General features: G+C 45.5%; 1 protein-coding gene across 2 annotated transcripts in view; it reads left to right on the top strand.

Moving 5' to 3' along the window:
- The window catches only part of CTDSP2 (CTD small phosphatase 2), a 55413-nt gene that overhangs the window by 25719 nt on the left and 4922 nt on the right, over positions 1 to 24772 (top strand). The window contains exons 2-7 of one of the 2 annotated variants that reach the window (XM_055003325.1): positions 14840 to 14988; positions 16101 to 16139; positions 19968 to 20069; positions 22097 to 22153; positions 23722 to 23814; positions 24441 to 24626. In XM_055003325.1, coding sequence (XP_054859300.1) covers positions 14840 to 14988; positions 16101 to 16139; positions 19968 to 20069; positions 22097 to 22153; positions 23722 to 23814; positions 24441 to 24626 — 626 coding nt within the window. The remainder of the gene's footprint in view (positions 1 to 14839; positions 14989 to 16100; positions 16140 to 19967; positions 20070 to 22096; positions 22154 to 23721; positions 23815 to 24440; positions 24627 to 24772) is intronic. The other variant, XM_055003326.1, reaches the window with a different exon arrangement.

The raw sequence follows: 24772 nt of genomic DNA on the forward strand, positions 1-24772 counted from the left end.
CCATGAAGGAAGCTCCCAATTTCATATACCAAATCTCTGACGAACAAATAAGAAGGAAGATGAAACAGCTTGAGGTTTTCAAACAGTTTCTGAGCCTCTATGCAGGACTGCATTTGTGCCAGAATGCTGTTCCTCCTCGCCAATGGTTAAGATCGGCAGTTGATGATTCATGTGCATTCTCTGTGGTGGCTCCCACCTTGTGGAACGGCCTGCCTGAGGAGGTCAGGAAAGCTCTTGCTCTTCTGTTATTCTGCAGAATACGCAAAATGGAAATGTACAAGACAGTGATAAGGGATTAGAACTATAGTGCAGAAAGTGCTGGAAATCTGCAAAATCGTTATCATTATATCACTGGTACTCTGAGTTATGGCAAATAGCTATGGCAGAAAAATTGACACATCAACTTAGAGTTGTTAAAGGTAATGCCAGAATGTAAGATTTGTATGAAACATGGCAAGACATCATTTCATATACTAATCAGAACAGTACCCAATACCAACATTTATCCGAATCCTTCCTCAAGTTATGGAAAAGAGGTTAGATTCGTAGTATATATAGAAATGTTTTTTCGGGGGGAAACCCTCCCATATGCCATTAAAAATTTCTCTCTCTGTTTTATATTGTGTAAGATAAATTTGATCCAACATTGCCGGTTTTCTTTTTCAACGTTTTTTCTTTCTAATTTTTCTTCCTTTTCTTATTTAATCTTTTTTCTTGTTTTAATATATGCTCACTCCTTATTCGTCTATGCAATAATGTATGTTATGTATGTGGTTAGACGGTGGGTTTTTTTTGTTGTGTGTGACAATTAATAAATTTTTTTTTAAAAAAGAACTGTAGTGCAGTTGAATGGTTCAGGATACCTTCCTAATATCATAGGTTTGTCGTCTTGTACTGTAGGTATTGTCGCTTTTTATGGCGTTCACCTTTGTAGTTCCACTTTCTGCATTATATACTTTCTTGTTCCCATTGATTTCTAACTCTGTAATCCGAGACCTATTGCAGTGTTTGCCCGTCGTTTGTTTTACAGTGTCTGAGTGCATCGTTTGCTATTCTGTAATCTGCCTTGAGTCTCAGTGAGTAAGCCTCGCTATAAATAAAGTAGATGAATTCAAGTGCAATCCTATGCAAGAGTGATGCCAGTTTAAGCTTGTTGAAACTCGTGGGCTTAGATTAGAGTCACACTGCAGAGGACTGAAATTTAAAAAAAATTCTAAAGCTGAAATTCACTGTAAACCGTAATGATCCCTCCTTAGCAGCTCTGTTAAGGGAAAGATGTTGGATTTCTGTGAGAAGGAGTGGAATGTGAGGCCGTTCTCGGTTCTTGTGAGTAACTCTTCTTGGGTACATACTAGTGACTTGGTTATCTTGGGGCCAAGCTACACATGACGAATGACACTTGAACGGCAAGTGGATTTAGTGGAGGGCAAGTGAACAGGGAGAAATACACTTGCCGTTCAAGTGTCATTCGTCATGTGTAGCTTGGCCCTGTGACTCCGATAACCAAGGGATTGCATCAAAAGCATATTTATTTAATTGGCCTTGCATATCCTTTCATAGAAGAAGAGATCAGAGGATATGATTGCAACCTGATAAATGGGGGCCTGAGTACAAGCGGCTGTATATTGTTTATGATAATTGGAAATGGTAGTACGGGGCATTTATGTGAATTAATGCCATGGGTAGCATAGCATCATTGATATTTGGTCTGTAGATATGGTGGCACTCTTCTCCTTTTCCTTTTATTAGTGTACTCCTCTGACCAAAGGTCTTAAAAACAAAAGCAATACAGTTACAAATATCAAATACAAAGCAAATAAACATTCGAGCTGAACATTGCAGATTAAAAGCAATCTCTGGCAGCTTAAAGAAATTGTAAGTGCTAAGAATCTAGCAACAGAGCACGTTCTTCCTGGGCGAATATCAACCCAAAAAGAAACCTCATGAGTTTCAACAGGCAGCTGAGGGCCAAGCTACACATGACGAATGACACTTGAACGGCAAGTGGATTGAGTGGAGGGCAAGTGAACAGGGAGAAATACACTTGCTGTTCAAGTGCCATTCGTCACGTGTAGCTTGGCCCTCATATTTACTTAGGGCCAAGCTACACATGACGAAAGACACTTGCCTGGCAAGTGGATTGATTGGAGGGCAAGTGAACAGGGAGAAATACACTTGCTGTTCAAGTGTCATTCGTCATGTGTAGCTTGGCCCTCATATTTACTTAGGGCCAAGCTACACATGACGAAAGACACTTGCCTGGCAAGTGGATTGAGTGGAGGGCAAGTGAACAGGGAGAAATACACTTGCTGTTCAAGTGTCATTCGTCATGTGTAGCTTGGCCCTTAGGATAGGTATAATCCAGAGATCTCTGAGTGGAGTCCATCAGTCACAGAATAAGATGAGATGATCTATGGACTCTATTACTCCAAATGATCAGAATATGGAGTCAATGGGCCAAGCTACACATGACGAATGACACTTGAACGGCAAGTGTATTTCTCCCTGTTTACTTGCCCTCCACTCAATCCACTTGCCGGTTCAAGTGTCATTCGTCATGTGTAGCTTGGCCCTTAGTAATAAAGCACCCCTAAACTTGGCAGTTGGGAAAGCATTTAATCTATCTAGCATAAAAGCTCTCCTACAGCATTCTTATGTCTCCAGTTGTGTCGTAGAATGTTTCCCCTAAATTCTAGCATAAGGGCCAAACTACAAGTGACGAATGACACTTGAATGGCAAGTGAACAGACTCACGTGTATTCCTCCCTGTTCACTTGCCATTCAAGTGTCATTCGTCACTTGTAGCTTGGCCCTAAGTTATAACTATTGATGTACTTGAGTGTAAGCTTATGCTGTGGTTTATTATGATGCCCTTTAATCTGGGGTGGCGGCACCAGTGTCTACGGCTGATCTAAAATTTGGGCAGGGCTTTAGTCTAATGGAACAGACTCTTCTATATGTATTAGTATGTTAACACATTCACAGTGCAATCCCAAACAGAGATACACCCTTCTAAATGTATTGGCTTCCAGGGATATAGCTGGATGTAACTTGGTTTAGGGTTGCACTGTAAGTTTCCTCCCAAGACTGACAGAAATGTGTGATAGAGCATTGAAATACCTGCGGCATGGCGAACTGCCTGATGTGTGTGTTTTCTGCTTTTTGTGTTACTCTTCAGGTTTTCAGTGAAATATATAAAAATATTTTCCTGTGTAATCATGGTGTCTTTGATTAACTGTGTGACAAATTTAGGCTTTCTGGATGGTGTGAAAGAAAACCCCGGTGGGGGATCTCCCGCCCCCGCTCCCCACACCCCACCCCCACTTACCTGAGCAGTGGGGGGCGCACCTTCCTTGCATGCACCCCTGCGGCACGGTGCACTCCCATGTGCTGCAGCCGCTGGGGTTGGGCCCGTTTTGGTCCGGATTGGGGCCGCTGCAGAGTGTAGGAGCGCTCCTGCGCTCCGCAGTGCTGAAAACGGACCTGATCCATGGCAAACCGGGCCCATTTTCAGCAGCTGCATAGTGCAGGAGCGCTCGCTCCGCAGCACCCCAAAATGGGCTGTTCAGCCACAGATCTGGCCCATTTTGAGGCGCTGTGGAGCACAGGAACGCTCCTGTGCACCACAGCACCTCAAAACTGGCATGATCTGCGGCAGAACGGCACATTTCGGGCGTTTTCTGCAGGGACCAGCCGTGTGATGACGTCACCCCCCGAAGTGATGTCCTCATGCCTGCGGGAGGGGGGCGCGCTCTGCGTGCCAGGCCCCTGTCCCCCGCCGGGAGATTGAGGGGGCCTGGCAACCCTACGATACGGAGTTTCTTTACCCTGCATGTTAATCTCTCCTTCATTCATGTCCACCTAGTATGTCCCCCCACCTGTTTAGTACCATTTTAGCTCCTGCCATAACTCCACAAAAGAAACTTAAAATTCTATAAACACTGAAGTGTGGATTCAGGTTCTCCATTGAGTGGCAAATTGAATGTTGGCTTTTTCTGAGAGGGAGTCCTTTCTCAGAAAGGTAAGGGGTCCAGTGAAAACAAGGAGGCCCAAGTCAAAAGTTAGGAACCAAAATACTAAATAACAGGGCACATTTATGAATCTCTCCCTGGTTTGTTTACTTGTTTAGGTGGGGCAGAGGTAAGCATTTCTTCTTCCTTTCAAGATACGCTGGAAATGTTTTGCCTTCCCTGCCCCGCCTTGAGCAAAATTCATAAGGGGCTTTCCAGGTGATAATTTTATTATGCAGTCGATGCACATTTTGTTTGGGTAGGGAGAATGCAAACATCTTTTCTCAGCTATAGCTTCTGAGTATATTTTGGGGGCAAGGAAGCACTGTCATTTCCTTTGAAACAAACTATGCAATTTTGTTGCTGGGAGAAGGTGATTCTCCTTTCTTTCCCCAGCTAGTGTACTTCTGGCGAGAGCAAGGGGTGAGTAGGTCTTTGAGTTGAATATCCCAATGACTTACTGGATAATCGATGTGGCATTACTGGCGTTCAGGGGCTGAACTTGTGGTTGTATAAATTAGTATAAAAATGGATCGCTAGTATGAAATGTCAGAAACTGAGCAGGGTTTCCAGTGGAGAGCTTGAGGGCTTCAGATCAAAATAAGTAGAACTATGCAAATAGCCAGAGCTTGGCTATTCTTGGGACAGAGCGCCAATTGCCTTAGGGTTGCCAGCTCCATGTTGGGAAATTCCTGGAGATCTGGAGGATGAAACCTGGAGAAAGTGGGGTTTGGGAAGGGAAAGGACCTTGGCATGGCATAATTCCATACAGTCCACCCCTCAAAGTAGCCATTTTCTCCAGGAGAACTGATTTCTGTGGCCTGGAGACCAGTTGTAATTCCAGGAGATCTCCAGCCACTACCTAGAGGCTGGCAATCCTAGATTGCCTTGATGCAGGATTTTAATTTTTTTTTCTTAGCACATATGATGGTAGTGTTGGTGCTGATCTCCTGGACAATGGGAAACCTCTTTTGATGTTTCCCACTTCTTAAGAGAGGCTCTGCTACAGTATAATTTCTTTATCCCCTTGAAGATTACTCTGGAGTCTCATATTTAGTGGTTTGGGAATAAACTCAGGAAAAGATGCAGAGAGATTTGGGTGGCTAGGGCATGATGCCATTTGGGGGAAGCAAAAAGAAAACAACAACAACAGCTATCCGTCCAACAAGGACTGCCCCGGTGAACTGAATCCCCGTACTCGAATTAAGGTCAAGAGAGAAGCACTTAGCAGGATGGGAGAGGGTGCTGTGCATTTCCTCTGTCAGCAACGACAGGAACTGGGAGCAGCCAAATGTGATTGTCTCCCCTGGCAACTATCTGCTCCTTCCTAGAGAGGTTTGGTATCTCCCCTTTTTGAGAACTGGTGCATAGCTGTTTCCTTGTTGCCAGAAGTGTCGGGAAAGACTCCATGCGCCATAGATAATCCTGGAACACTCAGCCGGACATTTTTGTTCCCCCTCGCAGAGTTAAGTTCAAAAGCTGTGTGTCGCCTGTGATTCTGTGCAAATGCTAAAAAGCATATAGAATGTGGTATACGGGACAGGAACCTCAACTTTCCAGATCAGTCTAATTTCAAGTTTCTAACCCTTATGGCTGTGTGGTGGTAAGACATGATGAAAAGAAAGAGGCGTGGTCAGGCTGAGTAACACTTCCAGAATATATATATATTCTGGAATAAGTTATCATTCCCCATCTTGCCCTAATGATACGATAATGCCAGCAGCCTTTGGGTTTCCCCTTCTGCCCCGACTTATGGCACATCTTGAGCTGAGAGTCAAACCACACGATACGAATTACACAAGACCGAGCGAGTGTCAGAAGTCCTGACTTGCCCCAAATGCCTGTGTCCAGCATTCTATTGATGAGCACGTGTCCTGGTCAAGCAAGCATTCAAAATTTTCTGCTCCAGTGTAGCCGCGACGGCGCATGTACGCGGTCACGATCAGTAAGTCGGCAATGTAGAGCGTCCTGATTTCCTATATCTTCCACTTCCTATCTCTGCAAAGTGGAGATGCATGATGGGATATCTTGGAGGTACGCGGAGAAAACCCGTGCCACTGCGAACACGGGTTTGACAGAGGTCCTGCAGTCCTGGCACGTGTAGTAGAAAACAACGTTAGAACACATGTAAGTAAGTTTTCGTGTCATTCGTGTGTAATTTGTATGGTGTGGTCCGGCTCTGAGTGCTTAGGGCTCTAAATGGGGCCAGCGACTCTGGCCTTGATAGCCTTTAGTTTGAACTTGTTCCTGCTTGCTGATAGTTGTTATATTTGCAGCAGATGGATCTCAGCTGTGCCTGACAGTTGACAGGGAGATGCCAAGGGCATTGGGAAGGGGGTAGAGGAAGGGAGACTGCCGCATTCCTTTCCTACTTCCTTCCAACTCTCTCTCTATCTCATTCACAGCTGTTGTGAATGTAGCCTTTCTCTTTAGACACAAGCGTTCAGGAGGAATGCCTGGAGGCAAGAAATTAAAATGAAAGGGGTGTGTTTGTGTGCATAGACAGGATTTAACATTTCCCCAATATAGTCCTGTAAGGGACTTTCCCACTTCCAGCTCAGCCACCCAAAGAATTCTTGCTCTCTTCAGTGCCTGGGCCACCCTAATTGAATCTCTATGTTGTACCATTACTGTGTTCCTTCAAATATCTTCTCTAAACCTACCTATTCTGTTAAACTTAACTCTTTATGCCTCATCTTCAGTCAAAATGAAGCCTTGCTATATGTCAAAAGCCATGGTAGTGCACTGGTTTGAGTGGACGGTCCCCCAAATTGTGTTGAACCTGTGGGCACTGCTGAAACTCAGGTGGCATGCATCAGCACAAAATGGCTGCCATGGGGAAAGTGTAGCTCACTACAAAATGGCTGCCATGGGGAAAATGCAGCTCACTACAAAATGGCTCTCATGGGGAAAGTGCAGCTAACTACAAAATGGCTGCCATGAGAGCTGGGGCAAGTCACAAAATGTTGGAAGATTCCAAGCCATGGAAGGAGGAAAGCCAGGATTGGAGAAGGAGGAAATAAGCACCAGGAAACACATCAGTGGATGCCATGTTTGGGATCCCTGGGTTAGGTTGTCAGTCGAGGATCTGGGAGACCTAGGTTCTAATCCCCATTCTGCTGTGGAAGCTTTCTGGGCGACTCTTGGCAAGTCACACTCTTTCAGCCTAACCTACCACACAGGGTTGCTGGGAGGATAAAATAGAAGAGAGAACATGTATGTTACTTTGGATCCCCATAGGGGAGGAAGGTGGGATATAGGGTTGCCAGGTCCAAGTTGGGAAATTCCTGGAGATTTGGGGGGTATAGTCTGGAAAGGACAGGGTGAAGGGAGAGGGAGGGTCCACAGCAGGGTATAATGTCATAGTGTTCACTCTCCAAAGCAGCCATTTTCTCCAGGGGAAATTATCTCTATGGCCTGGAGATCAGCTGTAATTCCGGGAGATCTCCAGCCACCACCTGGAGGCTGGCAAACCTAGATGTTAATGAACTCAATAACATATAAACAAATCCTCATTTTGAGGATGAGGAATTTTCAGTGATTCTTGAAAACACAATAAAGAATCCTATGACAGCCTATAGACAAAGTTGCTGTGATATAAGCTTTTATGAGCTCCTTCGTCAGTTGCCTGAAGTGTTATATTCAGTTGGCAGAGACATTTATACCCAGAGCTACAAACAAGCAGAGGGGTGTGGCCGGGAGGGGAAAGTTATTACAGAGAGACCAGAAGGCCCAGTTTCTCAGGACACAGTGTGTGACATTACATGGCACAGCACAGATGAAAAACAAGATCTAGTCACAAGAGTGAACCCCTCCCAACTCTTCGTGAACTAGCAGAGTCTGCATATATTGTACTTTAACTTAATAAGGAGCAGCAAGCACTTTTTATAGTGAGCTTAACTACCTCCCCTATTGAGTCCAAGTCTAATGATATCAAATCTGCATAGGAATTCCCAACTCTGCAGCTTCCTGCTGGAGACTGCCTCAAAAGCTTTTCTACTGAAGTTCTTGCAAAAGATGGAACAAGAAAGGAAAAGATGCCTTACTGAGTCTCTACTCCCCCACTCTTGAAGAATCCATATGGTTTATCAATGTGTATTACTTTTATGAAATCAAGGTGTGTTCTCCGGATCTCTTCCCTGTGATGGCCTACTCAATCCATTAAATGATCCTGAACTTGAGATCTTGGGTAGGTGGCCCAACTTGGTCTGATCCAGCAAGTTGCTACTAGAGATGGGCACAAAGTGGAGGAAATGGTGGTTCATTGCAGTGCATGGTTTGTCACGTTTCACGAACCTCAAACTGGCATGAAATTGCCCGGTTCGCGAACTGGTTCATTTGGTTCGTGAATACGTCCGGGGCAGCAGAAGGTCTGCAGAAAGCCCATTCCTCCTCCCCCTGTTGCCTAGGAAACTGATTGATCAGTGCTAGGCTGTCTTGAGTAACAAACCGAAAACCGAACCAAACGAACCAACCTAAAAATTGTCATGGTTCGTCAGAAATGCCCTCCGACAAATTGCCAGTTCGTGAACCAAATTAACAGCCCTGTTTGTGATGAACTTTGGTTCGTATTTCAGTTCATGCCTACCTCTAGTTGCTACTTATGTGCCTAACTGGATATTCTGCACAAGAATCCTAGCAGGAAGTAGGTGACCCATCAGAAATTAGCAGCGTACTACTACTGGGATATAGTCTATTCTGCCCACCTCTTCTATATATTACATCTTGTGCATTTACCGCCACCACTAACTTTAGTTAACTGCTGTTCTTGTGAAAACAGCCCCCCCCCCCCACGCTGCAATGTAGAGTGATTCCGCACACGTTGGATAATGCACTTCCAATCCTCTTTATAGATCATTTGGAACAGATTTTGTTGTGTGCGGAACAAAAAATCCACCTCAAACGATTGATAAAGTGCATTGAAAGTGCATTATCCAACATGTGCAGAATCAGCCGTACTTTGGATTCCTGGCAAGGCAAACTAAAAGTTTGTCATTAACAAAACCTTGCTCTAGGGATGGGTAAATAGCATTTTCCTTAACATGGCCAGTATGATCTCCAGTCCCTATAGTGCTGTGTCCTTCAAGCTTCCTAAACCCCAGGTTTAAGCCCCAAGCGGCAGCATGGGACCCATTGAAAATGACAGGGTCTAGGATCTTGGGGACTCAGGTTTGAATTCCCACTGTGCCATGGAAGCTTGCTGGGTGACCTTAGGGGCTGTTGAACATTTTCAGCCTCACCTACCTCGCAGAGTTGTTGGGAGACAGGGAGAATGTTGTAAGCCACTTTGGGGAGAGTAGTGGGGTATAAATGAAATAAATAAGGAATGGGGGCACCAGAGTTCTAGCTTCAATCATGCTAAGGGTAAGTTGCACAGCAGATCAAGTAAGTGGAGGAGGTGAAACACAAGCTTGGGTGCCAGGAGGTGACCTGGAGTGAGGAACAAGCCTGGAGAGTCACAGCCGTGGAAGGCAACTTTCCATTGCAGGTTGGCCTTGTCTCATCACCCTACTGGTTCTCTTGGCATGCGTGCCGGAAGCGTGGGATCCTTGCTCTTAACATGTTCACGCTAGTGGGTAGATCCTTCTGAAAAGCAAGCAATACAAAAATGGCAGTCTTGTTGAGGTTTGCAATCCTGCAGGCAGGGCAGGGTTCTGAGTAAGGTTGTCAACTCCAGCTTGGGAGATTCCTGAAGACTTGGGGGTGGTGTGCCTGGGGAGGGAAGAGTTTGCAGAGGGGGGGGGAGATATCATAAAGTCCACCCTCCAAAGCTGCTGTATATTCCCGAGGAATAGATCTCTGTCATCTAAGCATCAGTTATAACTCTGGGAGAACCCAGGCCCTTCCCGGAGGTTGGCAACCATTGTCCTGAGCTATGAGCCTGAGGACTGCTGTCAAACCACATGCATTTGTAGGTACATTAGATGACCTTGAGAAGTTGGGTGTGAGCCTGTGGACAAGGCATTTCAGTTTGGAATGTGCAGTGTTGGGAGTGTGGTTGTGGATATAAAAATTAGGTAATTCTTTGGAAGTGGGTGGATAGATCAGGAGGAGTCTTGCTTGCACGTAATGTGCACAAAATCCCACCATTGTCATTTTTTGTTAAGGAATTTGAAACGCAGTGCAGTCCTGTTGCTTGTTGCCATCAAGGTTCGGAGTATTTGGCTTTGCTAGATTATCGGGTTGATTCTCAGGCAGCTTCCTAGAGGTTTGGGGTGCAGCACAAGAACGTTCTCTGTTGTCTTTTGGGGGCCTGTATTTAGTCTTAGAAACGGGCTAATTTCCCTCCCCGCCTTAGTTGGAGCTGGCTGTCACAAATAGGAATCTGATTATCTGTGTGTTAAAGATCAGGCTGTGTTTGTTTTGGAAATTATGTGTGCCATCAAGTGCCCACATCTTGTTGCGCCAATCATTAAGATAAAACACATTTCTAACGCTTATGGTGGTACAGAAGAAGCATAAAACAATGTCATGTTATCCTCATTTGGTGGTGGAAAGTGCTGTCAAGTCATAGCTGGCAATGCAACCCCTGGTGGGGTTTTCAAGGCAAGAGACTAACAGAAGTGGTTTGCCATTGCCTGCCTCTGTAGCTCTCATCTTCACTGGAGGTCTCCCATCCAATCACTAACCAAGGCCGACCTTGGTTATTTTCCAGAGATCTGACATGATCGGGCTTGCCTGGGCTATCCAGGTCAGGGCTACTATCATTTAGCCTCTGTTGTAATGCTTCAGTGGTCAAGGCCCTTCAAGGAAGAAGCAGGGAGAATGAGGCTACTTAGCAAGTCCTCAGCAGAGGGAAGATTTAAACCGTGGAACCCCGTTAGCTTTTGAGCTGCAGTTGCCTCAAAAAGGTTTAAGGCCATCCCCAAACACTGGCCGTTTCCACACACGTTGAATAATGCACTTTCAATGCACTTTCGTAATCCTTTAGAAGTGGATTTTTTGTTCCACACATGGAAAATCAGTTTCAAATCTTCACTAAAGAGTATTGAAAGTGGATTATCCAACGTGTGCGGAAGCAGCCACTGTGTGTTGCCTCCTCTGGGAGAACCCTTGGGAAGTCTTTCATGAAACACACAGGGAAATGTGTCGTTGGGGTAGCTTGTCCTCATGACTTGCTCAAAAGACAACCACACACACACACACGAGCTGTAGCTGCATTCCTGGAGAGATCCAATTTTGCAGAATTGTCTTCCATCAGCTTTGCACAGCTGATCTGTTCTGATGGACTATGTCTATAAGTGTGCAACTAAAAGGAATGATTCCAAAGCTCAGCATATGCAGGCAGAGGGTATGCCAGGACTGGAAATCCAGAAGCAGCTGTAGGATACACTCTGAGATCAAGGGTGTCTTTACATCACCACCTCTTCCTCCTGGATTTTCACATCACTATTCTTGAAAGAATAGTGGTAACAGAACTTAAAAAATCCAAGTTCCACAGTTCTACACAGTGGGTAGGGAGGATGTAGCCAGAATTGTTTTTTTTTTTAAAAAAATTGCAGACTCACCGTATTTGATAGTTGCAGAATCCATTATTTCTGGTGCAGAATTTTAGACCTTTCTTCAAAATCTTTGGGAACACACACCAGAAGGAGGGCTGCACTCAGCAACTCAAAAAAAATGCTGAGCTCATGTGTTGGAACAGAGGAGATGGTCTCTCTGAACATGTGAAGAGTGTAATTTACCCTTACAAACGAGTAAACTCAGGGCCAAGCTACACATGACGAATGACACTTGAACGGCAAGTGGATTGAGTGGAGGGCAAGTGAACAGGGAGAAATACACGTGCCATTCAAGTGTCATTCGTCATCTGTAGCTTGGCCCTCAGAAGACCTATGTCTGAGATAAGAGGTATGAAGGCTTCATCATATTTATTTATTTATTTACGTCATTTATAGTCCGCCTTTCTCACTGAGACTCAAGGCGGATTACACAGTATGAGGTTAATACAATCCATATCAAGTAAGTACATTTCAATACAATACCATAAGGTAAACATATACAAGTTTAAAGACAGAGCATTAGCAAGGATCCAAGACATAGCAGAGATACTGAAGCAAAACATAATCAATTCTAGGACTAACATTAGACAGCATGGAGCGATGGTTGTACATAGGAGTACATATTTAAAGCAGCAGATAATATATGAGGCAAAAATGGTGACGAAGTCTATGATCCCCAACTTGTTAGTGAAGCACCTGAGACCCCATCCCTACAATGCAGCCCTCCCATTTGAGTAAAAAGCCTTTTTGAATAGTTTGGTTCATGTGGAAAAGGGGCAGCAAGATAAATCAGAGCAGAACCACAAGTGACAAAAGGCACAGATTGGACCCTTGTCAGCTTCCCTCAAGTTTTGATGGGAAATGTAGGCATCCTGGTCTTGCAGCTTGGCTCTCTGACTGCTGTCCAATGGACTTTTCAACTGTCACTTGTCCAACATTCCGCCAAGCTGCCTCCATTTCCCATCAGAACTTGAGGGAAGCTGACAAGTGTCCAATCTGTGCCTTTTGTCACTTGTGGTTCTGCTCTCAGACACTCTCTCTCTCTCTCTCTCTCTCTCTCTCTGCCTCTGACGAAGAGAGCTGTGGTTCTCGAAAGTTTATGCTACAGTAAAGTTGGTTAGTCTTAAAGGTGCTACTGGACTCTTTTCTATCTCTCTGTCTCGTACACGTACACGCAAGTTTGAGTCTTTCATAGTGGGAGTGGAGGATTGAGAGAGCTGTAGAAAGTAGAAATATTTTCTCTGTGGCCCCCTTTATACAATTCTGACAAAAAGAATCCATGGCAAAGTAGGGAATTGATCCCTCGGCTATTCAGATTGCAAGCATCTTGGCAGGCAGTTAGGCGTAACAAGGCTTGCACGGTGGTATTCCTTCACCCTGCTTCTCTCCCTGAATAGTTTTTAAGGCTTATTGTTCTTCCACCTTATTTTCAAGAACCAAATCTCTCTGCTTAGGCCTTGTTCTTGCTTGTCAAATATGAGCTCTCCCTCCTGGCCTCTGTTCACACACACACACACACACACACACACACACACATGCTCCCCAGCTGATCTATTTGCGCATGTGTTCAGCTAGGCAAGAAATCCAGTTTTTGCTGTCAGTACATATATATTTTTGAGCCTACATTGCCCCCTTTTGGTCACTCTTCAGCATTGTCGCTCATGGTGACAAATTTCACCTCACGATGGCGGCTAAAATATTTTCATCGGTTGATTGCTTTTTTCCACAAGGCAGGGCAGCCGACCCGTGGAATGGATTGTTATTGTAAAGCAAAAATAGCAATATAAAGGCAGAAAAATCTGCAACAGTCAGTGGAGTGTAGAGGCTAGAATGATGGACTAGGATCCGGTCAACCCAGTTTCAATTCCCCCGCTGTGCCGTTTTTTAAATATTTAAGATGTTTTATTGGTTTTAAAGCTATTGTATTGGTTTTAAAGAGATTGTGTTTTATATGATTCTGTTAATTGGAATCCGCCCAGAGCCTGCTGGTGTGGGGAGGGTGGAATACAAATCGAATAAAACAAAATAAATAAGCTTTACTGGGTGACCTTGGGCCAGACTCTCTTTCTCAGCCTAAACTACCTCACAAGGTTTGTTGCGAGGAAAAAAACGGAGGAGCTGAGAACAGTGTAAGCCACTTTGGGTCCCCACTGGGGCAAAAGGCAGGATATATAAATGGGGTAAAATAAATACATAATCCATTAGCAAAGGTTGGGCTTTGTTGTTAGGGTGCTGTAATCCTGGAATATTCCAGGCACCCTTGTGTGGAGAGGGTGTGTGTGGGGGGGGGGGGGGAGGATGGCTTTCTGAACATTTTCACTTTGATAAATATACTGCAAATAGTTGCATCCAATAGTAGATGGCTATGCCTGCAGAATATTCTGTTCTTTCTCCTGATTTCTAGCTCTCCCATTCTCACTGTTGGGGTTGGACCTTGTGGTCTATTTGAGCAGCTCAGTTTTGAGCCTGAGCAGTGTCCGCTAACGGCCAAGCTACAAGTGACGAATGACACTTGAACGGCAAGTGGATTGAGTGGAGGGCAAGTGAACAGGGAGAAATACACTTGCCGTTCAAGTGTCATTCATCACTGGTAGCTTGGCCCTGAGAAGCTGGGCCAGGCAGGCCCCTTGGGCCACCTGATCTCTGCCAAGCTGATACCAGCATCTGGCCATCCATGCTGGCACTGCTGCAATGGAGCAAAGGGAAAGCCAGGGTCTCCCAGAAGCAGCCACAGTGCCTCGGACAGTGAGGTGCTTGTCAGCATAATCCTAAGCATATCGATGCCCTTATAAATCCAGTGGAGTCAATGGACTTAAAAGGGTACTACTCTATTTAGAAATGCATCGTGGGTCTTGCTCCTAAATTCTTATGATTTAAGACTGTCTTGTGCCAGCATACCCTGAGATGGGGCAGCTGCCAGGGACCACGCGCGCTGGTGGGGCCTAACTGCTTTTGCACCCTTCCCCATTCCACCCATTTGTTCACAAGCCTTCCCATCACACACACTTGTGTGTATGTGTGTGTGGGGGGGCAACATAGGTGTTGAAAGGGCCTGCAAGTGAGCAAACTGGTGGGGGGAGTATACATGGGTCGGGAGTGGAGAGTGGGCATGCGGGTGGGTGACAGGGAGTGGGGCACAAGCAGGTGGTGAACAGAGGAGGTGGGCCCAGGTACCCTCTGCTCAGGCACTCTCAGCCCGGAGCACTCCAAAACCTGGAACGGGCCTTGTCTGTTGCGTGAAAACACATAAAAACCAAAACAGGTTGTATATGTTTTGCTGCTTTATAGAGCCCATTTGATCTCTGCCATCGTTGCTTTGTTTTTCAGTCTTGGTGTCCAAATCGTCCCCAAAGAAGCCTCGTGGCCGGAACATCTTCAAGGCACTTTTCTGTTGCCTTCGCGCGCAGAATGTCGGGCAGACGGCCTTCGGTGGAGAACATGGTCCACACAAGGAGGAGGCCAGTACCATTGCTAAGGTAAACTAAGGCCGAGGTGGCAATCACTTGACTATACCTAGGCTGAATCGGAGCTCCTTTTCTTTTTCTGGCACCTCCGGTCTTAGGGCCAAGCTACACATGACGAATGACTCTTGAACGGCAAGTGGATTGAGTGGAGGCCAAGTGAACAGGGAGAAATACACTTGCTGTTCAAGTGTCATTCGTCACGTGTAGCTTGGCCCTTAGAGGGTGTCCTTAGGAGACAATCTGGAATGCGGAAAAGTTTCTCTCTGTATGCGAGTGCATTCCTGTATCAGTTATTCTCTCTCGTCTGTGCCTGCTGCTTCCAAGACCCCACATCTAACACCATCATCAGCCTTCCTACTGATCAGGATTCATAATAACCTTTGTTAGCCTCTCTTTATGTCTAACCAGTTTCCTTCCACTACAATCATTTTTTAAAAGTACCTTCTGTGGCTCTGGATGCAGCTTCCTTCAGGGCTGTTTCCCACCCCACAGGCTACAATCGAAAGCAGTGCTCTGTAGCTCAAAACATACTACTGAAACAAATGTGATTGTATTTATTTTCCTGCATGCCCATATGCGGAGAAGCTGTAGCCAATCACAGCTTCTTGGTGAAATTACATACAACAAAATCCAAGCATGTGAGCAGACTCTTGGTCTCACAGCCTTCTTCTAACGCATATGTTTAATACCATGGAGTTGTATCTGTGGCTGTGCCCCCCTCCCCTGTAACCTAATAAACGTATCTCTGATTATGCACAGAAAGAATGTCTTTTCATGGAACAGCGTAGCATGTCCTTAGATACGTAGAATAAGGCCTTCTTTCCTTGGCACAAGGCATATGGAACCTCCTTTTAGAACAGAAGCACCTTGACCATACTTTCCAAGCTTTCATTGTTTGTCATCCCATCACCACCATTTTGACCTTATGCTCGTTCGCTCGCTTTCCCCACTGCTCCTACTTTGAAGAGGAGGAAACTTGTAAGGCAGCTCCAAGAATTCTTCTATTCATAGCATTTAATGGGTGAGTCAGGAGGCTCACGGAACCCTCTGGTAGTGATAGCGTTACAGTCTGTCCTTTTTCATGATACCTACATCTCCGCTCTCCTCTCTTTTCCCCTTTTTAGTCTGATCTGTTGCAGCGTCTTCACTACCAGTTTTACCAGGTATGTTTCTGTTCACAAGCTGGGAGAGGGGAAAAAATAAATCTGTCTTCCCCTGTAGCCAGGGATGTGTTTATTCTGTGTGCAGTTGCGCATACCAAATTTCCACCAAAATAATGAAAATTTCCTGTTCTTCAACTGAGACAAATATAAGCAAACTGATCCTATGAGAACACGTTTGGTGTAGTGGTTAAGAACGCGGGACTCTAATCTGGAGAACTGGGTTTGATTCCCCACTCCTCCCCTTGAAGCCAGCTCGGTGACCTTGGGTCAGTCACAGCTCTCTCAGAGCTCTCTCAGCCCCACCCACCTCACAGGGTGATTGTTGTGGGGATAATAATATATTGTAAACTGCTCTGAGTGGGCGTTAAGTTGTCCTGAAGGGCAGTATATAAATCGAATGTTGTTGTTGTTATTATTATTACTATTATTATTTCACTATACTTAATTTATACCCTGCCCTTACCCACAATGAGGATACAAAGTGGCAATCATAATTCTCCTTTTCTCCATTATATCCTCACAATAAACTTGTGAGTTAGGCTAGGCTGAGTGTGCATGGCTGGTCCACAATAATCCAGCAATCTTTCATGACAGACTGGGGATTCAAACATGAGTTCCCCAGATACTAGTTCAACTCTCTTAACCCCTTCTGCACTTTGGATCTCACTAGCCATGGGAAAGGGGACAAGGAGCTATTCAAAGCATCCAATCTTTGCCTCCTGACCACTAAAAGTTCTGCCCTTTTCAAACTACCCCCATCCCTCAACTCTCAGCTTGAAAAATAATGGAATAATTTAACTGCAACTAGCCCGACTGTTTTCAGTGGGGCTTAATCTTAATTTATTTAAATTTGGTGCCAATCCAGATAATCTCTGCAATGATAAAGACTGGAAATATGGTTTAATTGGAAAAAGAGATTATTGAGGATCTCGGAATCCGGTACTTGATCTCATGTTTGTGTATTTTAACTATGATGCACAATCTATGAACACTCCTGCCTACATGTGTGTTTGTCCACATGTGTGTGCTTGTATGAGCCAAAAAGGGAAACTGTCCTTTCCTAGCTGTGTGTGTCTCTCTTTCTGCCCTGCTGAAACCAGATTTCCTTTTGTAATACTGCCGATGCCGAAAGCAAAAATAAAACCACAGTTACAGGCCTAATTCATATGAATTGCAGATGAGATGGTGAAACTATTCCTGGACTGTACCACTTCCAACTGGCCACTGGGAGACTGTGGTTGAAAATTGCCCTATCGAGGAGACAGTTCTGCTGGGACCTTCTTCCCAGCATTTAACTCTCTGTGCGGAATAAGTTTGATATGAAGAAGCATTCAATAATGCAAGCTGTTACTTGGCCTCAGAAGCAGTGCAGGTCAAGGACAGCTCTGCCAAATCATTGATGCGAACAAGGCTGAGGTTGGCTGTTCTAAGGTTGGGTGAGGCAGGTGCTGTTTTGGTGACATTTCATTGCAAAATAGCAATCTGGACTCCTGGCCTTGCTCCCCACTCTCTGTAATGTCTCCCTTGGGCAGTGTGCCTGCTGATTGCCTACCACAAGGATACCCACTGTAAATAGTTCCCTGGAGTGGCGGTCTCCTCTCCACCCAGAAAGCTGTTCCTACAGTGACCTGCCATGCATTTAGGACATGCTACCAATAACCTCCAGTGTTTGCAACATTGTGGAGAATATTGCATGCTTTATGTTGCACCTGAGCAGAATTCCTTGCAGCACAAATGCAGCCCCTTCACAGAGCGATTTAAAATAGACTCAGCATGGTGTTTTTTTTTCCTTCTTTCCCCAAAATGTATACCCTACTTTTTGTCCTTACCCGCTTTTCTCCTTGCATTCCTGAGGTGGTGTACATAGATTGCCTTTTAACATTCTAACACATTGGAAAATAGTAACCCTACCATTTTTCACGTGGGAGTGATTCCAGACAAACACACCAGACAAAAGATACTAGAGGAGTCGGGCTTTACCACCTCAGTGAGAGATCTTCGTTAAGCCGGTTGGTGATTCATGTTGGAACACACACACACACACACCAATCATGTAATCTGTTAAAGGATGAAAGTTGGACTGTGATATATTCTGGAAAGGAATCTTAGGGTCATAATAGAAAGATCACTGCAAATTTCAATGTGCTGAAGGAATGCCAATGCAAATTCAATGAATGGGACTAGCAATAAAAGAAACGATAACGTCGTATATGATGTGATGTGATGTGAACACATTTCGTATATTGTGTGTCACTCTGGTCACCTTACATGGGGAAAAAACTACAGACTATCCTGGAGAAAGTTTAATAGCATATGGCTATTAAAATAGCAAATCTTTATTGTGAAGAAAGATTTGAGCAGCTTGGCCGTTTAACTTGGCCAAAAGAATTGCTTAGTTGGGATTGGGTAGAGTTCTATAAAATTATGGAAGTATGGAGAAAATGGATTGAATTTTCTTCTGTCAGAACACTAGATTTCAGAGTCACTCTATAAAGCCAATAGACTGAAGATTTTAAAAGGTTTGTGGAAAGGTTTGTCACAGGATAGCCGCTGCTATAAATGACTTCATCTTCTTGGGCTGCAGCTGAACAGAAGGGGCAGAATCCCCAAAAAGCAATAGGAGACAATGTTTATTCGTTGTGTACAGGAGGGCATCTTCTGAAATCCCGTCTTCTACACAATAAATAAAACTGCAGGAGCCCAGCCCTCCTTTCTATCCGGTTACCGTCCAAAAAGGGTACAAAAAAGCCGCTTCCTTCTACCTCAACCAGTTCCACTTTACACTTCCCTATAAAGTCAATGGGTCGAGTTTGTTTCAAAGCATTCTTTTTTCTTTTAAATTTGACCCAGAACTTAGAACCTGGAAGTGAAAGGAATAGTGAATTTGGAAAAAAAAATCCTGCTGTATATCTGGTGGGTGTGGGAGAGTCCTAAAACAGCTCAGTCCTGTGTCCTCCTATTTTAATCTATTTTATGCTGATAGTATGTTTCTGAGGACAGAAGGATTTCTGTCTATGGAACATGACTTTCTTCCCGCCTCCCTCCCACTACAGCCCAAAATGCCACCCCCAAGTGAAGCATGTTGTGGGACTGTGGGGGAAGTGGAGAGGTGAGAACGCCATGTTCTTCATGAATTGGTGATTTCAGTGTCACTGAAACCTAGTTTGCTTCCAGTGCATGTGGTAAGAACATATATTGTCTCTCCTCCCCCTTTTACAGATATAACATGTATTTTTTCTGGCATTCAGACCAAAAAGTTTGTCTTAGATCATCTGAAGCTTAAATTACTCACAGTTATAGTAATTTTGTTTGAGCCATCACAATATGCTTAAAATTAAAGCCAGTTTCTGAGGGCTGAACATTTTGTTTTCCACCAGGCTCGAAGCATATTAAATATACCTGAAGGGACATGGCTCATGGTCTGCATGTTGGTAGCACCAGGGCTTTTTTTCAGCTGGAACACAGTGGAACGGAGTTCCGGCACCTCTTGAAAATGGTCACATGGCTGGTGGCCCCGCCCCCTGATCTCCAGACAGAGGGGAGTTTAGATTGCTCTCCGCACCACTGGAGCAATCGGGGTTGGGGCCACCAGCCATGTGACCATTTTCGCCAAGGGTGATTTAAACTTTTAAAAACTCCTCCCCTTGTTCCAGCTAACCCAAAGTGACGTCATTGGCCCTGGGAGCATGCATGCACTTTGGGTGCGCACATGTGGTACCAGGGGCACCACCTCCCACCAAGAGTTGCCTCCTGTGCTAGCAACCCACTGAGTTCCACCACCTTTTCCCAGAAAAAAAGCCCTGGTGAAACGTGTCTCTCTTCTTCTAGATTCCTGGAACGTGTCTTCTCCCTGAGGTGACTCAGCGTGACAAGGGCAGAATCTGTGTGGTAATCGATTTGGACGAGACCCTCGTGCACAGTTCCTTCAAGGTGAATGCTGAGGGGCTGTTCCCTCCTTTCTGTCAGGGGTGGGTGTAGGACCAAAAAGAAAGGGGCAAGGCACCAGAAACAAAAAGAGCCCGGAAGGCATGGGCAGGGCCAGCGCCAGGGTTTCTGGCGCCTGAGGCCGGGGGCAGCTTCAGGTCTGCTCTTTCCCCCTCACACGTGTGCGCACCAGGACTGCAGGGCGGCTGGGCGGGAGGGCTGCCCGCTCAGACTGCCCTGTGCTGCCGCCGCTGGCATGTGCTCCCAGCCAGGCACGGCAGGTGGCTGGCGAGGGGCGCATGTGTCCTCCCAGCCCTCTTGCTCCGTTGCACCATGCACCACCCTGGATGCCTGCCTGCCTGGCCCGCAGCTGCTGCTCCCGGCCAGGGGCGCATGCTGGCGGCGGCAGGAGGGCTGAGAGGCTGCAGTAGCTGCGGGCCAGGCGTGGCAGGCACCCGGGGCGGTGCGTGGGTGGCTTCCCATCCCTCCTGCTCAGCTGCCCGCGCACTACTGCCACCAGATCCACAGCGTATGCCCTCACCCCTGGCACCCCCTCTGGCACCTCAGCACTGGAGGCGGTTGCTGGACTTGTCTCAATGCAGGCGCCAGCCCTGGGGATGGGATGTGGTGGTGTTGCTCCTTCAGAAAGTGCAGAGTTGGAGCGGGACCACAAGTGACGCCTGACACAGGTTGGACACTAAGTCAGCTTCCCTCAAACTTTGATGGGAAATGTAGGCATCCTGGTCTTGCAGCTTGGCTCTCCGACGGCTGTCCAACGGACTTTTCAACTGTCACTTGTCCAACATTCCGCCAAGCTGCCTACATTTCCCATCAAAACTTGAGGGAAGCTGACAAGTGTCCAACCTGTGTCAGGCGTCACTTGTAGTTTGGCCCTCAGTCCATTAAACTCCCAACTCTGCTGCACCCCTTCACATTCTTTCTGAATCTGGGAAAACATCAGTTTTATTATCACTGCTTCTAATCAACAGCTCTGAAGGAAGCTATAAGAAGGCTGAATAGGAAACAGAAGCTCAGTAGTAGCTTAAAAAGTGGTGCCAGTCTGACATGGAGAAGTTGGAAAGGGAAAGGATCCAACTCTGTTTTCCATCTTCCACAATTTGCTACAATACCGTACACCTCACAGTCCTCAATCTTAATAAAATCAGTAGCCCTATGGTATTTCCTGCTTTGCTCTTGAAGGATTTTTTTTTGGTAAATGGTGTTGGAGTCATTTATATCCCTCTCTGGAAGGCAAACTGAAATGAGCATGTAGGCTGAAATTGACAATCTAACCTAAAATGAGCCAATAGGCTGAAATTGACAAATTATATCTCCCTGGTATCTTCGCTACAGTTCTGTTTCTTCAGTGCCAAAGGGAAATTATAAATAGGGTGGGCTTTTTCCCTTCCCTTCCTTTTAGATCCAGAGGAGTTAGCCATGTTAGTCTGTAGTAGCAAAGATAGAAAAGAGTCTAGTAGCATCTTTAAGACTAATCAACTTTACTGTAGCATAAGCTTTCAAGAACCACAGTTCTCTTCGTCAGATGCATCCTTGAGAGAACTGTGGTTCTCGAAAGCTTATGCTACAGTAAAGTTGGTTAGTCTTAAAGGTGCTACTGGACTCTTTTCTATTTTTGCTTCCCTTTAGAAGCACCCTTCTAAAACCCTTAAGGGTTTTTTTTTAAAAAAATCTGTAACTGACTTGGGGTCTGTTTGACTCCTACACCTGATTAGTAAAGTACGTTTTTAGTTCGGATGGGGAGTAGGAATCACCTAACTAATCAGTGATTCAGTTGTAGATGTATTGCTTAAATGTCTGCGACCGTCACTTAAAAAGAGGCCAAATTTATAAGAAATGGGAGCAAAAACCATCCCTAACAGGAACGTTGTTTTAAAGACATTGAAGGGATGTAAGAAGCACATTTTGCAATTCATGTAGCGTCTGGGCGGGGCACATGCAGCATAGAGGGAGGCTAAGCATTCCGTTAGGGCACCTTCCAAAATTAACACACACCTTTCCAAAACTTTCTGCAGCCAATCAACAATGCTGACTTCATAGTGCCTGTTGAAATAGAGGGGACAACCCATCAGGTAAGCCAATTCTTTTTTTTTATAATTGGAGAATATTTTGTTGCAGCGTTCAGCTCGATTCATTCGAGAAGCAGGTGGCCAGTCCCATGTGGTGAGCCACCGAGGACCAAGCACTGAAAGAAGAGGCCAAAAACGTTCCATGCAGGCTCCAGCCTGGTTCAAGTAATCCAGGATAGGCTGTTACCAGGCAGCACGGCCTATTCTTGATTACTTGTTTCAGGAGGTGGCCCAGAAACCTTCAGAGATGATGCAAAGGTCAACTGTGCAGCAGCGGAGAGAGAAATGCAGCCGGACAAAGGATGGTGGGGAATGAATTTGGGGGGGTCTCTCTGGAACGCTTGTTTTCCATTAAAGGACTTGGAAATTGCACCCTTTCTTTGCTATGGTGTGTTGTTGGAAGCCATTAACGCACAATCCTGCAGTCACATTTGTTGAAAATTCATTAATTGAAGTACACACTAATGGGTTCCACGCAGCTATTTCCTTATTTTCAGCAAAGAGAGGCCTTATTTTGCTTAAAAGAGTTGGCAGCTGTGCTTGAGCACTCTCTAAAATGCAGATAAACGGATGTGGTTGTTTTTTTACTCTTAAGTAAATCCATAGCTAGAGTGTTACGCCATAGGACTGTTCAGTAAGCCTTCTGAGCCAACAAGCTGGTATGTTCACCAGACAGTTATTAGTAAGGAAGAATGGGGATGGTAGCCATAAGTCCAGTTGTTGTTGTTGTTGATGATGATGATGATAACAACAACAACATTTGATTTTATATACTGCCCTTCAGGACAACTTAACACCTACTCAGAGCAGTTTACAAAGTATGTTATCATCCCCACAACAATGAACACCCTGTGAGGTGGGTGGGGCTGAGGGCCAAGCTACACATGACGAATGACACTTGAATGGCAAGTGTATTTCTCCCTGTTCACTTGCCCTCAACTCAATCCACTTGCCGTTCAAGTGTCATTCGTCATGTGTAGCTTGGCCCACTGAGAGCTCTGAGAGAGCTGTGACTGACCCAAGGTCACCCAGCTGGCTTCAAGTGGAGGAGTGGGGAATCAAACCTGGTTCTCCAGATTAGAGTCCCACCACTCTTAACCACTACACCAAACTGGCCAATGTGTTGTCTCTCATTTATCCCTTATAGATGGGGGCCTCCTCTGTAGGAAAATACATAGCTGAAATGCTGTTCTGGTTAAAAAGGTAAAGATAGTCCTCTGTGCAAGCACCTAGTCATTACTGACCCATGGGGGGACGTCACATCACGACGTTTGCTTGGCAGACTTCTTACGGGGTGGTTTGCCATTGCCTTCCCCAGTCATCTACACTTTACCCCCAGGAAACTGGGTACCGTATCTCAAAAAGGACATTGCAGAGCTGGTAAAATTGCAGAAGAGGGTAACCAAGATGATTAGGGGTTTGGAACATATTTCCTTTTCAGTTTAGGAAAGAGATGACTTGCGGGGGGGGGCGTCATGATAGAGGATTATAAAACTATACATGGCATAGAGAATGTGGACAGAGAAAACTTTTCTTCCCCCGTCTCCTGACCTCTGCTGCTGATTTCCTAGGTGTATGTTTTGAAGAGGCCGTTTGTAGACGAGTTCTTGAGGCGGATGGGGGAGCTCTTTGAATGTGTGCTCTTCACGGCTAGTCTGGCTAAGGTGAGTGGAATGAGGATTTGGGGAGTTGATTTAGTCCTTCCAAGCAAACTAAGGCTTAGGCATGAACTGGGGGATTTCTTCCCACCCTTAATTTGTTAAAGTAGATGCTATGTATTTTCAGGCTGGAACCGAGCTTAGGGTCTTGCTAGATCTTTTTCAAGAGCTGTGTGTATTTTTTTAAAGTAAAAATTCAAATTCTAAATCAAGCAATGCTCACTACCGTTACCTGAATAAATGATTCCAACTTGGCACATTTGCATATTTTCACTTATCTGTTTCGCTGTGTGTTTTTGCTGCTCCTATCCACGGTGAGGGGCAGGAAACCTATGCAGATTACCGGAATCTCCTAACGACCTTTGCAAGCCCTGCTCAATTCTTCCCTGGCTTTTGGAATGGCGTCAGGCATTATTAATAGGTTTTCAGTTTTATCTCCCGAGCCTTGAGGACTAGAAACGTCTTTAAAAAATCCTTGCTGGATTCTACACGTGTATAATCTGCACGTGCAAGTGGATAGAATTCGCAGGGAATTTACCTGTCCTTTGGATTCCTTTTGTTTTGGATTTTTACTTCCGTGCTGAACCTGAGCTTGACCTGCTCTGTTCTCACTTTTGCTGTCCTCTGAGCAGTACGCTGACCCTGTGACTGACCTGCTGGACAAGTGTGGCGTCTTCCGAACCCGCCTCTTCCGGGATTCGTGCGTGTTCCACCAGGGATGTTACGTTAAGGATCTCAGCCGGTTGGGTCGTGATCTACGCAAAACCTTAATCCTGGACAATTCTCCTGCCTCCTATATCTTCCATCCGGAAAATGCCGTGAGTATTCCTTGGGGCCTCCCAGTGTCGGTGGTCTTTACCTTACAGGCCAGGGACATTGTGAGCCCCTGCCCCTTTTTGCTGCTTTTTGGAGGTCTTGCCACTGTTTTTCGAGAGGACCCCGTGCTGCCTCCTTCTCTTGGCTT

This window comes from Eublepharis macularius, chromosome 19 (genome assembly GCF_028583425.1).
Source record: "Eublepharis macularius isolate TG4126 chromosome 19, MPM_Emac_v1.0, whole genome shotgun sequence".
Lineage (NCBI taxonomy): Eukaryota > Metazoa > Chordata > Lepidosauria > Squamata > Eublepharidae > Eublepharis > Eublepharis macularius.